Below are 21175 nucleotides of genomic sequence, written 5' to 3'. Positions count from 1 at the left end.
TAAAGTACAATTAGGAAAAATAAACTACACAGTAACTCAAGGAACAATTATAGGGATACAATAGGTTGTAACATATCCTTCTGATGATTTTCAACTGCACTTTGCATCTAAGCACTTGATTTACTGATTATGATATACAACAATCCAGTTGTCTGGTAAAATCTCTGTCATTCTCTGCCTCCTCCCAAGCACAGTATTCCTCCCAGAAGCCCTCATGGCCTTCAAAAATGCCTCTTCCAACTCCACTGATCTTACAATCACCTGCGCGCGCGTACACACACACACTTTTTTTTCTTTTGCTGGCAATATTCCCAAAGCAAAAATATAATGGGATTTTTCAGGCACTGAACTGCCTTTAAACTATCTCCCTCCTCTGTCCAGGGGGTATCCATCACACAAGCCTACCAGAGTATTTGACAAGGGAGTGCATAGCATTAAGACTACATCTAGAGATGTGTTGCTGAGATGAGACAGGATGTGGTCTAACAAACAACACCCTTCCAACAGCCGAGGATATCCTTAAGCTTCCGTTATCCTAGAGCAGGAAAATTTCTGGCTTTAGTAAACAAAGTCTGAGCATTACACTCTGAAGCCATATAAACTTGCCACCCTTCAACTTTAAGAAAAACAAACAGGAGAATATCATTCGGAGGAGTTTATTGCAGCCAAGTTTTTTCATCTGCTCTTATACGATGCAGTCTTGTTTGGTTTTGGAGTGCTGCTTCCCCACCACCAGCTCTGAGTGCCAAGCCAACTCCGCAGCCACAAGTATGTGAATGTAGCAGTGTGCCAGACAAGTATAAAAGCCTAATTACATTGGCAAGGGGATAGGGCACCCTGAAGAGCCTTTCAGTGGGGACTAAACATGTTTTAGGCCCTATTAGTGGAACTACCACAGGTGGACTCAAACCTGGAACCTCTGGAGCTTAGTGCATGAGCCTCTACAGCAGGGAACAAGAACCCCTGGCACAGGGGCCAAGGCTGGCACGGGTGTCAATTTTCACCTTGTCTAAGATTTGTCCCCACCCTCCTACTCCCTGCACTGAAGGTGCACAAAAAAACAGTCCTTTCTGCTTTTCTTTTTTTAAAGGAATGGCCAAAACAAAACAGAATGAGGAAAGAAACAAGAGAGCCTTCAAAGGCAGCTAAAATTTAGCAAAGTCATACCTAACAATCTATAATTAAACAGCTAAGGCGCTCTAGCCAGGGGTGGTGCAGAACACCACTTACATTATTTTGATGCTTGATATCCCTCCAATTACTTGATTTAAATCAAATCATTTTTCATTCAAAATAACATTTTTAATCTTCAAAAGGATTCACAAATACCAGTTAATCATCAATACCACCAAGAAGTAACTAAATATAATCCACTTCATTTTAATTTCTCCATCTTTAAGAACAGATTATGTGACTCACCAGAGGCCACCAAAGGAGTTATAATCAGGATTATAATCCAGGAGTTGTTGGCTCCCAGTCACTTGATCTAAATATTCCTCCTCTCCCTACTCATACACACTGTGTTTGTCAGGTTGAGTGTTACTTTTCATTCATTTTTAGATATATTTTAGCACATACATGAAGTCCAAAAAATTTAGCTTTTTGCTTTAAGCAGTTTAGTACCACCCACATGTTTTAACTGTTTATTACTTCAAGGAAAAAAACAGTTGTGTTGCTTTTGTATATTTCTCTTTCAATAATCAACCAACTTGATTTTTCATCAAAATATACAAAGAAGTGGGCCATCAGGAGCACATGATGCCAAACATTCCTATCTGGTTATTCATTAACTGGGAAGACATATACAAAAGGTCCAGGTTAAAGACTACACCTCAAAAAGTGTATCTATTCTGTCCCGCCCTCGTTCCCCCTCCACCCCAGCACCAAACCACGTTACAGTTTACAGAGACAACAGTTTGTTAAGCATTGCACTGTCAAATAGCTGACAGCTACTGAGTTAAGGTAACTGAAATAGAAGTGGAGGAATGCGGGACAGAAGATACAAAAAAGTCTAAATTTCGAATCTGTACAGATTCCAATTTCCTGCAGTCTTAAAAAGTAAAAGTGAATGTACTGCTGGGCTAAGTTACTGGCTTGAAACCTGCACAAGCTCAGGGTATACCTTTCTGCACACAGACAATTACACCATAAGAGCAGCAACACACACTTAACCTAGAACAAGGTTGTCATCTATCCTGGTATTTTTGATTAATCTTTAATTTTTCAGGTCAATTCCACAAGTGCTGCTTATGTGATGTCACTGTGCATTGCAATCCTCCGCAATACCATCATGATACAAGTTAATCCGGCGGTCTTGTGCTCTAGGTGAGCTGGTCAACTTTTGACATGATCCTGAAGATGACAACACACCGCATATCATTAAATTGGACTGCACCATGCTGATGCAACACCACAAACATTGCAACAGCACAAGGAAGGAGTTTGCTCTAACTCAAAAAGGTGGATCTACCACACTATGATGCCTCAACTCTAAAGTGGAGAAAAAACAGCTGCAGCTCTAGTTTGTATTGTAATACAGTATTTCAAGCAACAGGAGAATTCAGGACCCTAATCCCAAGAGCAACCTAAAGTTAAAGCTATTATTTCCCATTAATGCCTGCATTGTTTTTCATTCACTACAGCTGTGCCAAAAAGTCTAGCAAGATTTTGCACACATTTTACCACCCTTCCAGGTGATTTTTGCTCAATTCACCTTCATGGTAACATCTTACATTTTAAATTTGTCCCTGTGTGTTTCTGTTGCTTAACTCAAGTTTAAAAAGCAAATTTATGTCCCTTTAAAATTTCAGTCAACTACAATGTCTTTTTCCCAAGCAAGTAAAATATGGGGAGAAAACAGGGTTGTAATGTATATAATCTCTGCAATGCCAGAGATAATTTGATATTTTAAAAAAAAGTCAGTTTTCTGACAGAGCACCCATTTAATCCTAAAATTAAAATAACTAAGGTTTTTTGCCCCAGTTACTTGTTGAGAAGGGTATTTTAGGCAGGCTCAACGGCAACAAACGTACATGCTCAGAGGGGAGCCCTTCACCGTTTTGCTCAGAGTACTCACTTCCCTGCTCTTATCAGTGACAGTTCTTATGCTGCAGGTGTTACTAATAAACACCAGTCCAAAAAAGCTAGGGAGAGGATCTACATCAAACAGACTTTGCACAATGTAATGTCAAATGCAAAAGGTAAACAGGAAATATAAAGCAACTCCAATTTTCACTTATACTGCCTTAGAGGTTCTTGACTAGAACAGATGATATTTAAAAGGAGGTTGAGTTTTCTTTTATACCATTAATTCTCATCCTTCAATATGGTCTTCTTTCCAATTTTCTTTGATGTCCTTTCCATAGTGACATCTCAGCCTCAGAGTCTCCTTTATTCAGTGGCTGGATGCACCTGGGAAATCCTCAGAGGTCAACAACGTTGGTTTCATTCAAGGAGAAAGATGCACCAAAGGCAACTTTCCTGCTGTTTTTTGGGAGGTTTCAGGATTTCTTCTTGTATACACTGGGACCAGAGGACACTCTTGAAAAGAGGTCCCAACAAGAACCAGGCTTGGCAGAACTGAGGAAAAAGGGCCTTCTTTCACAAAAGCTCAGAGTGAGGATAAAGCACCAAGATCCTGACAAGATCACAGAGAAGTCAGATGCATTTGGTATGTGCCAATTCATACAGGAATATATGTAGGGAGGCAGAGGATGAGGTCTGCATAAAAGTACACTTGTAACAGTAATTATGGATTATTTCGGGCTTTTTTCCATCAGGAGTTAAAATTTTAGGAAAAATGTCATTTCAGCACAAAATACCCAAATATATTAATACCTAAAGGTGCATCAAAGATCTAGGGAAGGCAGGGAAGACGAGACTTTCTTTCTTTCTCCCTCCCACAAAAAGTGAAAGCACTAGCAAAGTCATGAAAAACTGAATGACATCCTGATAGAAAGCAGAAATACTGGAGCATGAAATTACAGCTCATTTGATATACTAACACCTTCCATAAAATTAAAAAAAGAAATCAGGATGATGACAAAGGGCACCAGTAAAAACACAGGAACACTTTCCCCTCCAAAAGAACAAGGATATTTCAGTTATAATGTATAAACTCTGTCTGATGCATTAACTTAAGCCGTACTACACAAAGTATTTCCAGAAATGGGTCTGAGGTCAAAACTTTTGTCTACAAAGGAAATTAGGAGGAAATTGTAGCAGATAAAATACAGCTTTACATTCTGGCTGTCATCCAGTTTTGTTGTATTCTAATATCATAACAGTAAGAAGAAAAAAAGTGCCTTAGGGTAGATGCCACATCCATATTTCACTTAGGCCAGTATACAGTACATTTACTACTTCACTAGACTCCTTTTCCCCTGCCTGATACACTATACCCACCCCCACAGCATGAATCATAGTTCAGTTCTTCCTATTAACATTCACTTGAAGTTTATAAAAAATTGAGAGAAATACTTAGGGGAAAAAAGCCTATTATACAAACATTTGGCTGAAATAAAAAATGTACATATTCTTTTGATGAAACACAGTTGCTTTGTTATAGGCTACCCCATTTGTGCTTGGTTTAAATCAAGAACAAATTATCTCTGTACAACCTTTTCAACGGCACATTTCACATGGAGTAAAAGCTCTGTCCATTTTAAGAAGAATACACTCGAGGCAACAAATGTTACATACTGAACGGAATGTAGGCTAGTAATGGCAAAAGAATTACTGAGCATTCTTTCCCACCAGTCTCAGTGATGTAATTGTATATATTTCTGGCTCTAGTTCATAGTGTTACAACAAACACATACTCAAAGGCCATGGTTACACTACAATGATCTGCCGATAGAAGTCAGTCGGAAGAGATTTCCCAACAAAACTTTGGTCGACAGAGTACAGCCGCACACCAAAGCCAATCAAAAGAGTACTCCACTCTGTTGACAGAGCAGCAGTACTGCCCGGCTGCTGTCTTGACAAAACAGTCACCAGGAAGCACAACAGACAGGGCTGCCCATTGTTATGGAGGCCCTGTCTCTCAAGAGAACGCCCCCTCAGACCATCCACACAGCTTTTTTGTCAACAGCAGTTATGCCTCATGGCTGAGAAGCAGAATGCTACCGGCGAAAATGGTGAATTTTGTCAACAAACTGTCAGCAAAATGCATTTTGTGTGTGGACGTTCATCTGTTTTGTTGATAAAAATTGGGGTTTTGTTGGCAAAACGCTAACTAGCGTAACCATATCAAAGTGTGTCCAAACCATGATGTTTAAATAAACTGTATTGGTAATACTGTACCACTAACACAGACAGCAATTTATACATTCATTCCAGAGCAGTTCTACATTTAAAACCCATACATACAACAGGAAGGCAGGAAACAGGTGACATTTCAGGCACAATGATTTTTTTAATTCTCCTGTTCTATTCTCTTACCATGGAAATATTCCTTAATTCATTTTACAGACCTATTAAAAGGCCTATATTTATAATCTACAAAATACAGAGTACTACAGTTTTTCTAGTTCACAGAGCAGAAATGCAGCTATTCTAGTTCACGTTCTAACCACCAGTTATTAACGCTGCCATTTCCAGCGTCATTTTTTATGACCATTGCACTTTACTTGACAGTAATTTTCCTCACTAGTGACAAGAACCGTGTGATTTTACCTTGGTGCCACTCAAAATAACTGCATTCTTAACATAAAAGTCACTTAATATGTTCACCAGGAGTGAAAAAGGATGCGAGAACTAACAACATGGCATTGATCTAAATTAAACAGTTTTCCACAGTTTCATTTTCAACACCCTAAGTTTCTTAAGCCACATCTGTATGATCACTGTATAACTGACCAGTGCACAGAGAAGATCCACTGCCTCCAGAACTAGCTCCTGGTGTCCAATTCGTGAAATACCCAATTCTTCAAGATCTTGATGGGAAATCTGTAACAGCTGTTCACCATTTATCTTCTCCCTTTCAAATTTGGGTACGTACTGCTGCAGGCAATCATCCAAGCCTAACAAGAAAATGAAAGATACAAACCAAATTATATTTTTTAATTATAAAACATCACAAAGAAACACAGCCACCAGCATACGTCGCCCCAAATTATTAAGCAAATGACTTCTACCAGGTTGTGTATTGGCAAAAAATGCAAGCAGCATACCAAGTAGCCTGGCTTGCAAAATCGATATATGCCCAACTTGGAACATGCTCTCAATTGAGTGCACACTCCAGGGTTATGCCCAAGTAGATAAACATGCTCCCCTTAGCTGTAGATTAGTGTAGAGATGTGGAGAACTGCACTTCTTATGGAGATATTTCCAGCAGGGGAAGAAGGCTTGCTACAACTGGTGCTCAGTCCACCCTGAATCTGTAATTAGAACTGATCCAAGACCCGTACAGAAGAACATAGACTGCAAGTAACAATAGGTACTATATAACAGCCAAGATAAACGATGTGCTTTATAGGACACAAGAAAAATCAATACCCATACTTTGAAAAAAAAGAGTCCACTTTAAAAAACAGAACGCTACTGAAGGCAAAGGAAGCAACGTAAAGAGATGTCCATTCCCTGATGCAAAAGAAATCCCTGATTCAGGATGAAATTTTACATTTTAAAAAGAGTATATATTTAAAAGTAGTTCTGGGTATACTACACCTGGGGTCTGAGTTCCTATATTGATTTTTAACTAATTTCTAGTTTTGCCAGAGAGAGCGCGCGTGAGAGAGAATACCACCTCATTACAGCATGCAAGATTTTTAAAACCAAAGAAGCAGACAAGAAAAGGGAAACAATGAAAATCAACTACATAATTTAATTGAATGAAAAAATAGCCATTTTATAATCCCTTACAATTCTAGCAATCTTAGGGGATGTCTACACAGAAAAGTTATTTTGAAGTAACAGCCACTATTGTGCAAAATAGCTTTGCTAGCGTCTACATAACACAACTGCTATTTCTAAACAATTTCAAAATAGTGGTTGGCTTATTTCAAAATAGGTAAACCTCATTCCACAAGCTACAGCACCTATTTCGACAGCGTAGACAGGGAAGAGAGCCTATTTCGAAATAAGCCCTAGTGCATCCAATGGCCCTATTTTAAAATAGACCCAATTGTGTGTAGACACTATTTCAAAATAGTTGAGCTCTATTTCAAAATGCATTTTGTGTGTAGCAGCATTATTTCAGTATAAGCTATTCTGGACCCTCTCTTCTGGTATAGCTTATTTTGAAATAACACTGTTGTGTAGACATACCCTAATATGTAAAATCTTAAGAACATAAAGGAAAAAAATATACTGAAATAAGTGTTTTTAAGTCAACAGGAGCCTCTTAGTGCCCTTCTTCAATCTGTAGGCCTAATTAAACAGAATAAAGGAAAACAAATCCCACTGATTCACTCAGCTTACATGGGGCAACAGTGCAACTGACATAATGCACAGGAAGACTAATTAGACCTAAATATTTGAAATAGAGCCCACACACATAGTAACTGTATAATATCCAAAATATACTGTACATCAATACATACAGTTTCAAAAGTTTATTGTTTAAATTTATTTTGCCTTCTTCATTGAGATGTGGCGGGGTTGTCTTCACATTACCAATGGAAACAGTAATATCCTGAACTGAGGGTGGGGCGGGGAGGCAGAAAGTACTGAGTACAACTCATCTTCCTGAAAGAGGTAACAGAAAATGACATGTACCAAACATATTGGCTTGCCACACCCATATGAGAGAGAAAATGAAAGAGGGCTGTGCAAGTCCAATGCAAAGTATTCATACAATAGCTGCAAAGCATAAAGTCACTACTGCCGTACCATTCCTTGCCACAGGATTCTTGCAGACTACAAGTACTTGTGGAAGCCTGGAACTTGTTTAAATGCACTTGAATTGCCCTGATGAGAACCTACAAGCCAGGAAGAGCAGCAAACAAGCACCAGTGGGATTAAGCAGCCTGTCCTCTTCCAAGAGTTACGCCTGCTTAGTTGCTGTGGTATGGTATTTCAAACCTTGGGCAGATGTATCCACATGCATGACTGTTTACCAATGTTTGCTTAAAAAAAAAAAAAATCAAGCCGTTTTGTGCTACCCTATCAACACCTGCAGAAATGCCCTGAGGCAAATGGGATGAGCATGAATTTCCTATTGCTGTCTCCTATTAAAGTTCCAGTCTATTTTGTCAAGTGCTCAAGAGTTCTGAAAACTGAGGTCAGTGTTTTCTTTTTCCCATTGGTGCCAAATTCCTTTTTGAGTCTGGCAAACTCTTTTCCCAGAAAAGCTGGCCTTCATTGTTTAAATATTTACTTTTTATAAACAAATCTAAACCAAGACTAATATATAGCATACATATTTAAGATTCCTAATTTTAATGCTTATCCATCTTTTCTCATCACTTCCCACTGGAAGTCTATCATTTCCATTAAAATTATTCAGACATCTCAAGCAACTACATTTTACTTGGACTGTTACAAGGAATGTGTATGTCCAAGAAATTTGGAGAAAAGGATGTATCTGTCCCAGGTGCTGATCCAGTTGTTTTTTGTTTTTTTTTGGGGGGTGGGTGGAGTTATTTGATTGATTCTTCGTTTTTGTTTTTTTAAATGAACACTATACAAAGAGTCACCAGGCTCATTTATGCGCACATCCTCAACAGAAATATAATTGTGCCTTTCAGTTTGCTTGGGGATTTTCTCTGTTCACATCTTCCTCTTCTTGAATAACAGCACAATATCTTTTCCTGAGAAAGTATGTATTCAAAAGAAAAATCCTGTGTTTTTCACAATAACCCTTGAGAACATACTTCTATGGTCTTCATGAGGGAATATCTGTAAATTGAAAGAATGCTATTAAATTATGAGGCTATTAATCCCAATCAGTCAAGACCAAGGCTTGTTTATGGAGAGTAATTAGAAATCCTCTTGTATCTCATAAAACACAATTCAGATTATAAAGTTGGGAAGACTCTATATACAAGTTATAAATCAACTTCAAATAGGTGTCTCTAGAACAGTGGTCCCTACTCTTCCAGGAGGGGAGGAAATGGAGGAATGTTTGGGTGGCACAAGGCCAGTCAGGTACAGATCAGCTACCACCATGGATATGCGTAGGGGCCTCTGTCAGCCCGCATGGGGGCAGATGGCAGGCAAGAGGGCCCAGGTCAGACTCCACCCAGCTTTGGCCTCAGTCTCAGCTCTACCCCCAAGCCACAGCTCCATTCTGCCCTGACCAGTTTTGCCTTCATTCCCTCTCTGCCCCCAGGACAGCTCCTTCTTCATCCCCAGTTCAGCCCCCAGCTCTACCTTCCGCTCGAATTCCTTTGTGGAGCCAAGCGTGCAGCAATGGAAGGGGGCAGACAGATTCCATTACTGGGAAGGGTTGGGGGTGAGGGGAACACAGGAAAAGTAGACACCACTGCTCTAGAACCTCAGGGCTCATCGAAACACAGGATATAGAAAAAGGGTTTAGAATACATTATGATTAATATGCACTATTGCTTTACAATGTGTGTACTAATATCCGAGACTAGACATGAGCATTAACATCTTTTCCAGTTCTTTAAAAAATTCCTAGCCAGGTTCATGTTACTAATATCCTGAATATCCTCCAAGGAAGCTCACAGTGCCTATTTAAAATGCACAAATCTCTCTCCTTACTTTTGGGAGGTGTGGGGATGTGCAGCAGATCCTCATAACAGTCTACACTCATTTTTCTACAACAGAACTTTAACACCACTCCAAACAGCCCAGGAGTGACTTGATATTCTGTATCCATGCAAGAAAATAGAACAATATGAGAGTCTATAGATTTGTACTGATACCTATCATTAGATGATTACAGCTAACTTCCAGTCTGTTTGTCATGATTAAGATCATTCTGAATTATAAAAGGAAAGGTAGAGGACTATTACAAGGAAAACAAACTTGGGTCATAACCATAGTCAACAGTTCACTGCACAAAGGGAATTAAAATCTCCACTATGTAAAAGACCAGTCACTAGCAATGAAAAATACACATTTTATAAGATAAATCTGACTTAAGAACACCAAGGACAAGAAAGGTTTGTCAACACATACATATGTGCAATAGTGATTTGTTTTGCTTAAACACTATGCTGATATCAGACAATTTAATTAGAACATAGCACAGAAACAGACTGCAAAATTACAGACCCGTACCTACTTTCCCTTCTGTAAAAGAAATTATCTGATATGCCAAAGCTGTTAAGACCAATATAGTATCTGGCTGTAAAAGAATGGCTGAACCCTAGTGTTAACTGGAGAAACCAATTAAGTGAACACCTAACACTCTGGATAGCATTCAGGTCTCATGCTGACTGCCAAAGCCTTATCCATTTCCTTGTCACTCTCAAGCAAACATTCCAACAATGTCAAAATATGACCTTCATAACTGAGGGTATTACAGACTTACTCTACTCCACTACTTCAGCATCTTCTGCAGCACTGACATCCACCATTGGGAAAGCAGCCTGGAGGAAAATCTCTCTCAATAGAATCCTCTGCTGATTTTAAAGAATGTCTCACCTACCCATGTTTTGGTGGTACCATAGTATTGGATTCTTATATTGGATATGTAGTTTTTGTTGTCATCATCATTTAACCCTATTCATTTCTTTTCTTAACTCCAGGACTGAAGGGCCCAAAAGAAAGTTTTACAGGTCAGAGGGACCATGTGGCAGCATTACAGTAGGAGAGGGAGACAGAGTAGGGAAGCAGCCAGAGGGCACCAGGACACCAAAACAGGGAGATGGGAAAAGGAAACAGACCTAGAAAGCTGCAAACCAGCTCTGTGAAAGTACAGAAGCAGCTCACCCTGAAGTAGCTGAGTCTATGATTACACTAAAGTCAAATTTAATAAAGTCGACTTTTTAACACCAGATTTTATGAAGCTGACTTTCCACAAGTGTTCAGAAAGTTGACTTAGCACGTCTCCACTGCCTTACCTATGTTCGACTGCATGAGCAATGCACTGTGGGTACCTATCCGACAGTGCCAGTTTTGCTGCCTCTTCTCCTGGAGCTAAAGCAGCAGCCCCTCCTGCAGACCATCTCCATTCTCTCAGCAGGTACCAGTCACTTCTAGCTGAAGCTCCTAACCCCACTACCCTGCCACTCAGTAAAGCCACAGCTGGAGAAGGTCCACAGAAAAGCAACAAGATGATTAAAGGTCTAGAGAACATGAGCTATGAGAGAAGACTGAAAGAACTGGGCTTGTTTAGTTTAGAAGAGAGAGGGGAAATGATAGCAGTTTATAAGTGTGTTACAAGAAGGAGGGAGAAAAATTGTACTCATTGGCCTCTGAGGCTAGGACAAGCAGCAACGTACTTAAACTGGTGCAAGGGAGGCTTAGGTTTGACATCAGGAGAAACTTCCTGTCAGGGTGGTTAAACACTGGAATAAATGGCCTAGAAAGGTTGTAGAACACCCATCACTAGAGATATTCAAGAGCAGGACCTCTTGAGGTCCCTTCTAGTTCCAGTGTTCTATGATCTCCCTCCCCAAGTCTGGTAGGCAGATAGTGGGGGAGTATCAGTGGCTCTGTGAAAGAGCCACAAGAAGCTCACAAAGTTGCAGTTTGGCCACTCCTGATAAAACTTACCACCTTGACCAGAACTGGCATACATGTCATTTTGTGTTAATTGAATGGCTATGCAGACCGAGTTACCTCTCTTCCCCTCTGACTACAACCACACCAAGCAGATTTAGCCAACAAAGCAGGGAGAATGCATGGTCCCTGCCTAGACTGGTACTTCAAACATTGCTCTAAGTGGTGGAGCACCAGCTGTAACACTGCAGAAGTTAGAGGCAGTTTTTCCTGAGTGACGCATATTAACAGGACAATAGAGGGAAAAGTGGTACTGCTATGCTCCATATTGTACTTACAGATCCGATTTACAGGTTTAACAATTCAGTACTGTAGGCAAAGCTCTTTTTTGTTGCTGTAAAGAAACTATTTACCCTTTTCATAGCTGTTATTTAGCAGAACTAAATATGTGGATATTTACCACTATAGAAGCATAAAATCCCTCCATAATCTCAAATAATTGAGTAAAAAAAAAATAGGCTAAAGGTTCACTATTGCGCTATAGCATGACCATTTAAATAAATACAGCCTCAGTTTCACACGCCAGTGAAAAATGACTAGAAAACATCAAGCACTACAGATAATGCTATGAAAAACAGACTCAGGTGAACGGCAGAGCTGTTCAGACAAGTTTTAATCCAGGATGCAATATAAAAAGCAAGCAGCACTGTATTCTGCAATTTAGAGGTCCACATTAAAGAATTTTTTTTTAACTGCAGAGTTTTCACCAACAAGACAAATATGTACACACTAGGGCACCTAGCACAGTTCAATACAGTACTCCATGAAAGACATCCCAGGGAGAAATTATGGTTCACAGACCAGTGGTCCATTCCCCAGGGAAGCCTTGGCTAAAATTCAACTACAATTAATTTTTGAAGTTGCTTTCTTTCAGAGAAATCTAAGACATAACATTATGGGAGCTATGCACCTCTCTTTTCTTATCTTCAGCTAGAGTTGTAAGTCATTTCCATTATTTTTATAGGAATTTTCCTGTTATTTATGGCCCAGTTTTTCAAGATTTAGAATTACAAGCAAAATTGTACTGTAATACCTGGGAAGCAATATAAATAGAAAAATGAACTGAACTGTCAGTCTTTTTGAAATGTAATGTAACTTAATTTGGATCAAACCAGAATGGCTTAATAAAAAATTAATTGGTATGAAGATATGAACTAAGAGCCAACCATGAACCTTCACCACACCTGACACAGAAAAATAGAGCATAATACCAAAACCAATGCAATACTATAAGATCTGAAGTACAGCTGTGTAAGCTTTCTGAAAAATCAAACAACATATCAGTTGCATACATTTGGTGGAAAGATCATCCCCCGGTCACTACATCTGCACATGCTGGCTTGTTTGGTAGCACGTGAATATACAGTGACAGAGAGATACATGCAGACCATAAGCAAGCAAGGGCTTCTACAAGCCATGCTATGTGATTCCTCTTATTCCTCAGCCCACTCAGTTTAACACACACAATAAGTAACACATGGTCTCGATCCAAGAATTACTGGATGAACTGGTGGGTGTTATGCAGGAGATCAGACGTAACAGTGACGCCTCTTGGCCTTAAAGTCTGTTTGTATTACACACGTTTATAAGTACGTATTTACTTGTTACAAGTTGTACGTGGTAACACTGAAAGATGGCCAGAGTCACCTATGTTAAATTGTCGTTTTTCATTTTTTTCTTTGTTCATGTCTTTTGTTCATAATGCAACTTCATTACATGAGGCAAACAAAAGTGACATTATGGCTACGTCTACACGTGAAGCCAACATCGAAATAGCTTATATAGGCTATTTCGATGAATAACGTCTACACGTCCTCCAGGGCTGGCAACGTCGATGTTCAACTTCGACGTTGCGCGGCACCACATCGAAATAGGCGCTGCGAGGATACGTCTACACGCCAAAGTAGCACACATCGAAATAAGGGTGCCAGGCACAGCTGCAGACAGGGTCACAGGGCGGACTCAACAGCAAGCCGCTCCCTTAAAGGGCCCCTCCCAGACACAGTTGCACTAAACAACACAAGATACACAGAGCTGACAACTGGCTGCAGACCCTGTGCCTGCAGCATAGATCCCCAGCTGCCGCAGAAGCAGCCAGAAGCCCTGGGCTAAGGGCTGCTGCCCACGGTGACCATAGAGCCCCGCAGGGGCTGGAGAGAGAGCATCTCTCAACCCCCCAGCTGATGGCCGCCATGGAGGACCCAGCAATTTCGACGTTGCGGGACACGGATCGTCTACACGGTCCCTACTTCGACGTTGAACGTCGAAGTAGGGCGCTATTCCGATCCCCTCATGAGGTTAGCGACTTCGACGTCTCGCCGCCTAACGTCGAAGTTAACTTCGAAATAGCGCCCGACGCATGTAGCCGCGACGGGTGCTATTTCGAAGTTGGTGCCGCTACTTCGAAGTAGCGTGCACGTGTAGACACAGCTTATGTGTTGTTGCAGTAGGAACAGCAAGAGCATCAGACCTGTGCATTATGCAGGAAGAGAACTAAGGACAACTCTACCGACTGCTCCATTCCTTCCCACATGATTCAATCCATCTTCACTCCCTTCTACCAAAACCCACAGATACAACTTTCTCTGTTTCACAGGTGTGAGGGCAGCTAGCAAGGATTGCAGAATCTTGGGAATACCCATGATTTCCCCAATTACAGCAATTACTTTACCATAAGTACAGACAAAATTGCATCGTATTTTAGGTGCCTATTACGTGGCCTGATTTTCAGAGCATCTGGTCACCCCCACAAAGCCTTTTTTTAGGGAAATGTAGATATAGTTAGGTTGGGATTAGTTAACACATGCTAACTGAAACTGAACTAACCTCAGCCTCTTTCCTAGTGTGTTTGTATGAAAGTTAAGACCAGGATGAGCTAGCACCTATTAACTAAGTCAGACTTGAAGCTGGCCACTTTTCATAGTCAAGACAAAAACCCATTGGCCTCACATTTGACTATTAGGTCATTGAAATAGCTTCAGGCCCCAAGGCTGAAAATGACTCAAGTGGAAAAGGTAAACATGCCCCTCTTTAAGAATTCACCCCTCACACTTCAATAGCCAGGCTTCCCTGAGACACTGAATACTCAACTTGCCTGTTCCTTCTCTACTGACATTACAAACAAGGCCCATATCCAGGTTTCCAAGTGCTGACCACACAATGTGCTGTTGGCAGCTCTTCCATGCCAGCGGCTCACTAATTTCATCCTATCTCAAAAGTGGGGTAACTGACTAGAGCAACAGGGCACAAACTTTCCATGTTGCCCTTCCCCTTCGCAGCAATGGAAGCTGTCTATGCCCCCTCCCTCCATCACTGCACAGCTGGCTCAGCAGAGGAGCTTAGGCTAAGGGTAGAGCTGGGAACTGAACTGGGCCTGTGGGGAGAGCTGGCCTGGGGCAGAGGGAATGAGGGCAGTGCCATGCTGGGGGTGGAGTAGATCTGTGGCTGAGAGCAGAGCAGAGGCTAGGGCTGGAGATGGGCTACGTAGCACTCCTTCCCAGGTGCCCCACCTCCACCGGTGGGGACTGACTCAGGCTGCCACTGCATGCTCTTCAAATGTGTCTTCATGCCCTTCCCTTTGCATCGTTTGCAGACCATGGGACTAGAGAGCATTCAAAGCAATATCTAATGTGGTAACACACATACTCAAAGCATGAGAGGGAAAAAAAAAAAAAAAAGGGCATCACGTGTTTGCGCCGAGACTGAAATTTCAGCGGATGAGGTGGTTTTGTGGATGTATGTTACTGGGCTGACTCACCAGCAGCCAGCTCTAGCAACTCTCTCATCTGCTACATCTGAATAAATCTCAACTTCTCCATTCATTAACTAGATTTGACAAACTTAATAAATGACATGAAAGCAAAGTGCATCCACTTGTTCACGGCAGACCCCTGACACTTCAGTTTCAACAAAAAACACATTTAAAAAAGCCAACTTTCCGCAAGTGCATGCAATATATACACATGATACTGTAGTATACCTGCACTGCACAGGCACTCTCACACCCAATATCACAGAGTGCCACTACTGACAGCTCTATAGCTGAATCTGTACAGGCTGAACCTCTCTAGTTGAACCAGCACTTTCTGGTCTGGCAATGTCTCTAGTCCAGCATGATCTTAGTTAGCAAAATGTCCAGTTATCATGGGTGTGGCCAACTTTCCCACAGTCCCATAAAGTTTGTTTACAGCCACAAGTCCTGACTCTCAGTGTTCTGTGCTGTTATTTAGCTGTAATTACCCCTAAATATTTTATAAGGCTATGACTACATGGCGGGAGCTATTTCGGGATACTGAGGTATCCCAAAATAGCTGCCCATGTCTATTCAACGCACCCATTGCCTCAAAACCGTTTTCAAGATAATGGGCACACTATTTCAGCATCCCCACACACCTCATTGCAGGAGGAGTAGAGGGATGCTTTGAAATAGCACTTAATTTCAGCATGTGGCACCATTTAGATGCATGCTGAAACAGCCTATTCCGAAATAAGCCATACAATTTGCGTAGCACAAACTGCATAGCTTATTTCAAGGCTAGGCTAGATCTACACAGAACCCTAAGAGCCCAGTAAGCGGTGGAAGTATTGATGATGCTGCTAGACAATACAGACCTCACCGGTACAGCAAATTCTGTGGCTTGGCACCAATCACATGCTAGACCAGAAAGATTCAACCTGTATTAAAAAACAAACGAAAGCCCTATTTGTGGCGAGATCCAATTCACCTACAACCTTAACTAGTGTGCACAATAAACAAGACAAAAATCAAATGAAAAGCAGCATATCCTAGCACTATTAAGGCATTTACAAATTTGTTGTTTAATTGACTTATAGATCTGTTTAGGGGGCAGAGAGCAACCCAAGTGCAGCACTCTCTGCTGGTAATACCCAAATGTTTGTTCACACCCAAGGGGAGTAAGGGGGGGGAGACAAAGCTCATGGAAGATGGGAGGTGATGATCTAAAATAAGAAACCTCCCATTCAATTTTTAACACAACTAAATGTGTTTAAAGAATCACTGTAACCTGTGCCACTGATAAGGATATACTGCCATCAAGTCAAAAATGTGACTCAGATCTACTTTTTGTAGTTTTCCCTGATTCATTATCACTGTATTAAAACAACAATCCACTCATTTCCCCAGAACAACAAAAACCATGAACTATGCACACCTTTCCTGTTTACACTTACACACACACACACACACACACACACTCTTACAGCCTACAGAGTTTTCCTGTACACTGATCATCTAGTTTAGAAGAACTTGTGAACAATTTCAGCCATGCTCTTTCAACAGTAATTGTCTCAAATAACTGCTGCGATGTATCCTACTGTTTATCACATCCTATTACTGAAATCAGTTTGGCTGAATGAAAACACATGCCTGGGAAAAAGTGTCAAAGGAACAGCTTTTAGCACGGTGACAGAACAATTGCCAAAAGCAACTTTATGCATGAGTGTTTTAAAGGGGAAGTGAAAAAAATTGTTTAATAGACATACCAGAAGTAATACAGGCAATGACTATATACACATACCTAATAAGACCATACATAGTGCCATGATCAGCAACACTCAGCCAGAACGATTACCAATCCCTCCTTCAAAAATGGTAACTGATATAACTTTGCCTTGATACAACTATGGCCTTGTCTACATAGAAAATTATACAAGTTTAACTAAAGCAACGGATTTTAGTTAACTCAGGGCATCTCTTGCATTTAGACTAAAGCACACAGGCGCTCTCACTAAACCCACACACCACGTCAGTTTAATATATGTACATTGACTGTCACCTCAAAGGCCCTTTCCAGTTTATCTTAAATATAAGGCCCAGACAACAGGGCTAAAAGGCCCAGAAATTTAGTGCACTACTTTCAGCATGACTGAACATCAGCACGGACTCTTCTACCAGTTTCAGCAATGTAATGCATAATCCTGATTTATATACAAGTTTCTTCTTTTTCAACCAGCGAATCATTCAGTAATAGAGGTGCCTTTTCATGGATCTCCTCCTACATGAGGACCTCCACCCTATATTCCAAGGGTTTTCTGAAAGGGAGATATTTCCAGGAAAAAAACTCTAGTACACAGGGGCCTTGAAAATTCAGTTATCTAGGAAGAAGAGTAGTTCTTCCCAAGTGAGTAGGATCAAAGAGCTGCTGGATCCCTCCTCAGCCACTGGAAGCAGAAAACAGAAGCCCTGACAGGAAAACAGAGTGACATGGGCAGTATTATCTTTTTAAGGCTGAGCCCAGACTAGAAAAATAGCTTGCATTTTAAGACATGTTCATTAAAACATTGTACCTAATTCTTCAACTGACAATTGCATCAGTCTACAGAAATGCCAACCTTACCCTGAGAATTGTAAGGAAGTTTATGAAAATAATTAGAAAGGAATTAGGAAGGTTGTTTGCAACGCACCCTTCTCCCTCCCTCCTACAATAGTGACTGACAGGAGGCAAGCCACAAGCTGTGCTCCATACGGACCCTGCTCATGCAGTCTAAGTACCTACAGAATGTTGGCACAGTCCACCAGAGTCCAAGCAGGGCAGCCCTAGGCTAGGAGGGTGAATCCAGGAGTACCTCAACCCATTCATAAATGACCATGTCTTGCTTCTTACCAGTGCCTCACTGCACCCCATGGGCAGTGGGGAGAGAATGCCCCTTCCCCCCATTGCAGCACTATTTGCTACTGCAGACTAAACCATTGTCACCACCACTTAAGAAGAATTCTACGCTATAAAGCTGTGACATATTCCTCAAGGTAATATAAAACAGTTGGCTAGTTTTACACATGATGGACATTCACTCAGCCTCAAAGTTCAAATCCCTGATTTATTGGGAGGATAGGTCAGTCAGGACACTGGGTAGGGCCATTTAACCTGCCTTTAGCTTTCACTAACGATAAATGGAACACCATTTCTATGAATCATTGGAGAATACAATTTCAAAAGAGCCCGTCTCTCCTTTTCCTAAGTGCTCTGATTTTTTACTGAAAAGGCAAAGACCAACTGACATTCATTCAAAAAAAGACCTGCTTAGAGAAGCAATGAAAATATATTCAGTAACACCTTCTACCACTTGGAGTCTCCCAGCTTACTCGACTTCGAAAAGAGCAAAGCAAGCAGTTCTGTAGAACCTTAAAAACAGTTTTATTTATTAGGTAATGAGCTTCATGGGTAAGACCCACTTCTTCAAATCTGGAATGACCCTAAGGTTCACTACACTATATTCTGCGAGATTAAACTGCTCTCCTACAGGTTTATGTATCTCCAAATTCCTGATGTCTGAGTTGTGTTCATTCATTCTTTGGCATAGGGACTGTCCGATGTACATGGCAGAGAAGCACTGCTGGCATCTATCACATTAGTGGTCATGCAGCTGTATGAGGCCCTGATGGTGCTGCTGATGTGGTTAGGTCTCTGTCCACATATCTATATTAGAGACACCAGTCAAGTTCCAAGGGTACCGGATTAGAGAGGTTCAGCCAGTATCAGTAAATCTGCTGGTTATTAAAGTAAGGGATGGCTTGCAGTTTTGAATTTCTCTTACGCTCAACGCACACAGAAATACTGTCCTCTACAGGGGCAGGAGGAGAACAGAGGCACAGCACTTTTTGCCTATGCAAGCCAAGTCTACACTAGACATTGAAATTGATTGTAGGTAGAAATTCTAGCTAGACAATTGCATAGCTAGGATCAACTTACCTGGACAACCTCACAGAGGGAGGCTGACAGGAGAAACTCTCCTGTCAACCTCCCTGACTCCTTGCAATATTGAGGAGCACAGGGGTTGACTGCCAAACCCAGGCAAGTTTGATTTTGCGGGTCTCTACCAGGGGCACAAAATTGAACCCCAGAAGATCAACCCTGACCCAGTTGCTCTTCCACATAGTATAGAGACACCCTCAGCTTTTTTGTTTCTCTGTATAGTCAGTCTGTTCTTCACCTGCTGAAGAGATTGTTCCCGAAGTAAGGACAACAAAAATGATTAGGGGTAGGGAGTGTCTGCCATATGAGTAGAGATTAATAAGACAGACTTTTTAGTTTGGAAAAGAGATAATTAAGGGGGCTAAGGAGACGGACTGGGGAACCCTAGCAGGGTTGGTGGATTTAATGGACTTTTGGGATTAACAGACACCCTTTCCCTCCCATTAGGCTGTTAAATCAAGGGTTTATTGTTGTCTTATTTACACATCTATTAATAATATTAACAGAATTCTCCATTTTCATACCTTAGCACTATACTGTTAAAATAAGGAGAGGGTGCACCTCTACAATGCACAGGAGTAATTTATCCCAAAGATAAGAGCCAGAGCTACCACAGGCCAATCAGCAATTAAAAGCAGTACACCTATGTCTAGAGTCACTTAAAAAAGAAAGTTTCTCTTTCAGTTTCTTATACAGTTTTTCATTCATTGGTCTCATAATTGTTTAATGACTAGTGGTTTTTAAAGTCATTCATAACTTTCTACTTGACAGCCTCCTGTTGTTGCTCAGAGGTCCTATGCCGTCCACTAACAATTATCCCAAAACACAGTCAACTGTCATATCCAGCATTCTGTCACCCGGAACTCTCAAATAACTAACATTGTAGCCTTAAGTAAATTTTAGTTATGTTTTCCTTAAGTACAGTATAGTGAAAGTAAATACAAATAAATACAGAAAATATAGTATAAGTTTACAGTATCCAATACTACTGTTGTTGGTAAATAAAGTACTCTGCACACATTTTTGTTTGTTTCTTAACACCTAATCTTGTTTTTCTTTAGTGTTATGCATTGCTAGAGATACCTCTTTATTATCCAGATCATTTGAATAGCCGGCAACCTCTCAGCCCTGGGGCTGCCCGACATGAAAGAGTTTACTGTACTAAGTTGCATGTACAGTCCTAAGAAGGAATGTGACTTGATGGGAGTGGTACCTAACACAATGTAAGGTACTATTATAAGTTTTTATATAAAATGACGTGTTATACAAAGGATACACAATTCCAGAAGAGAGCCAGTGTAATATGATCCTGGATTGAAAATAGCAAGATGTAGGGAGAATAGAAGGTAGTCATGTGGGAAACAGAGAATCATTTTGCATTAGTTTAACAGAGCTTTGTTAGTTCTCCTTTTCTATCAAGCCTAGCTAACTTTCACTCTCAATAAAACAGTACTGTACCTCTAACACATTTTCTAGGTTGAAAGCCGAGTTGCTAGAAGGATATATTAAGCTCTCTCCTTCCCCCAGTCTATTACACAAGTAATATTTATCACAGAGTGGTTTTATTAGTACTACTAACTCAAAACAAGTAAAAGGCTATAAAATCCCACACAAAATTAATGTTGGTTTGTGGAGGAGGGGGTTGTAACCCTGCAAATTACACCTCACCTTTTAAAAGGTTGCATCTGTTAGGGATAAAGTTTATATAGAAGTAAACAGCATAGAAACTTTTTGCAACTGACACATCCACTGCTCAAAACAACTGTGAGTCTTGCAAATTCAAACAATACTGAAAGGTTTAATTTTGGCAACAAACTCACAAAGTA

The 21175-nt window shown here is 40.7% G+C and overlaps 1 protein-coding gene across 1 annotated transcript in view; it reads right to left on the bottom strand.

Annotated features, from left to right (window-relative positions):
* CNKSR3 (CNKSR family member 3) overlaps nucleotides 1-21175 on the bottom strand; it is a 75513-nt gene that overhangs the window by 27491 nt on the left and 26847 nt on the right. Inside the window, exon 2 of the mRNA XM_074990351.1 lies at nucleotides 5860-6023. Within this exon, the coding sequence (XP_074846452.1) occupies nucleotides 5860-6023 (164 nt within the window). The remainder of the gene's footprint in view (nucleotides 1-5859; nucleotides 6024-21175) is intronic.

The sequence above is a fragment of the Carettochelys insculpta genome, chromosome 3, assembly GCF_033958435.1.
Source record: "Carettochelys insculpta isolate YL-2023 chromosome 3, ASM3395843v1, whole genome shotgun sequence".
Taxonomy (NCBI): Eukaryota; Metazoa; Chordata; order Testudines; family Carettochelyidae; genus Carettochelys; species Carettochelys insculpta.
Note: the sequence above shows the minus strand (reverse complement) of the source record. Positions and strands in the feature narration are given on the sequence as shown.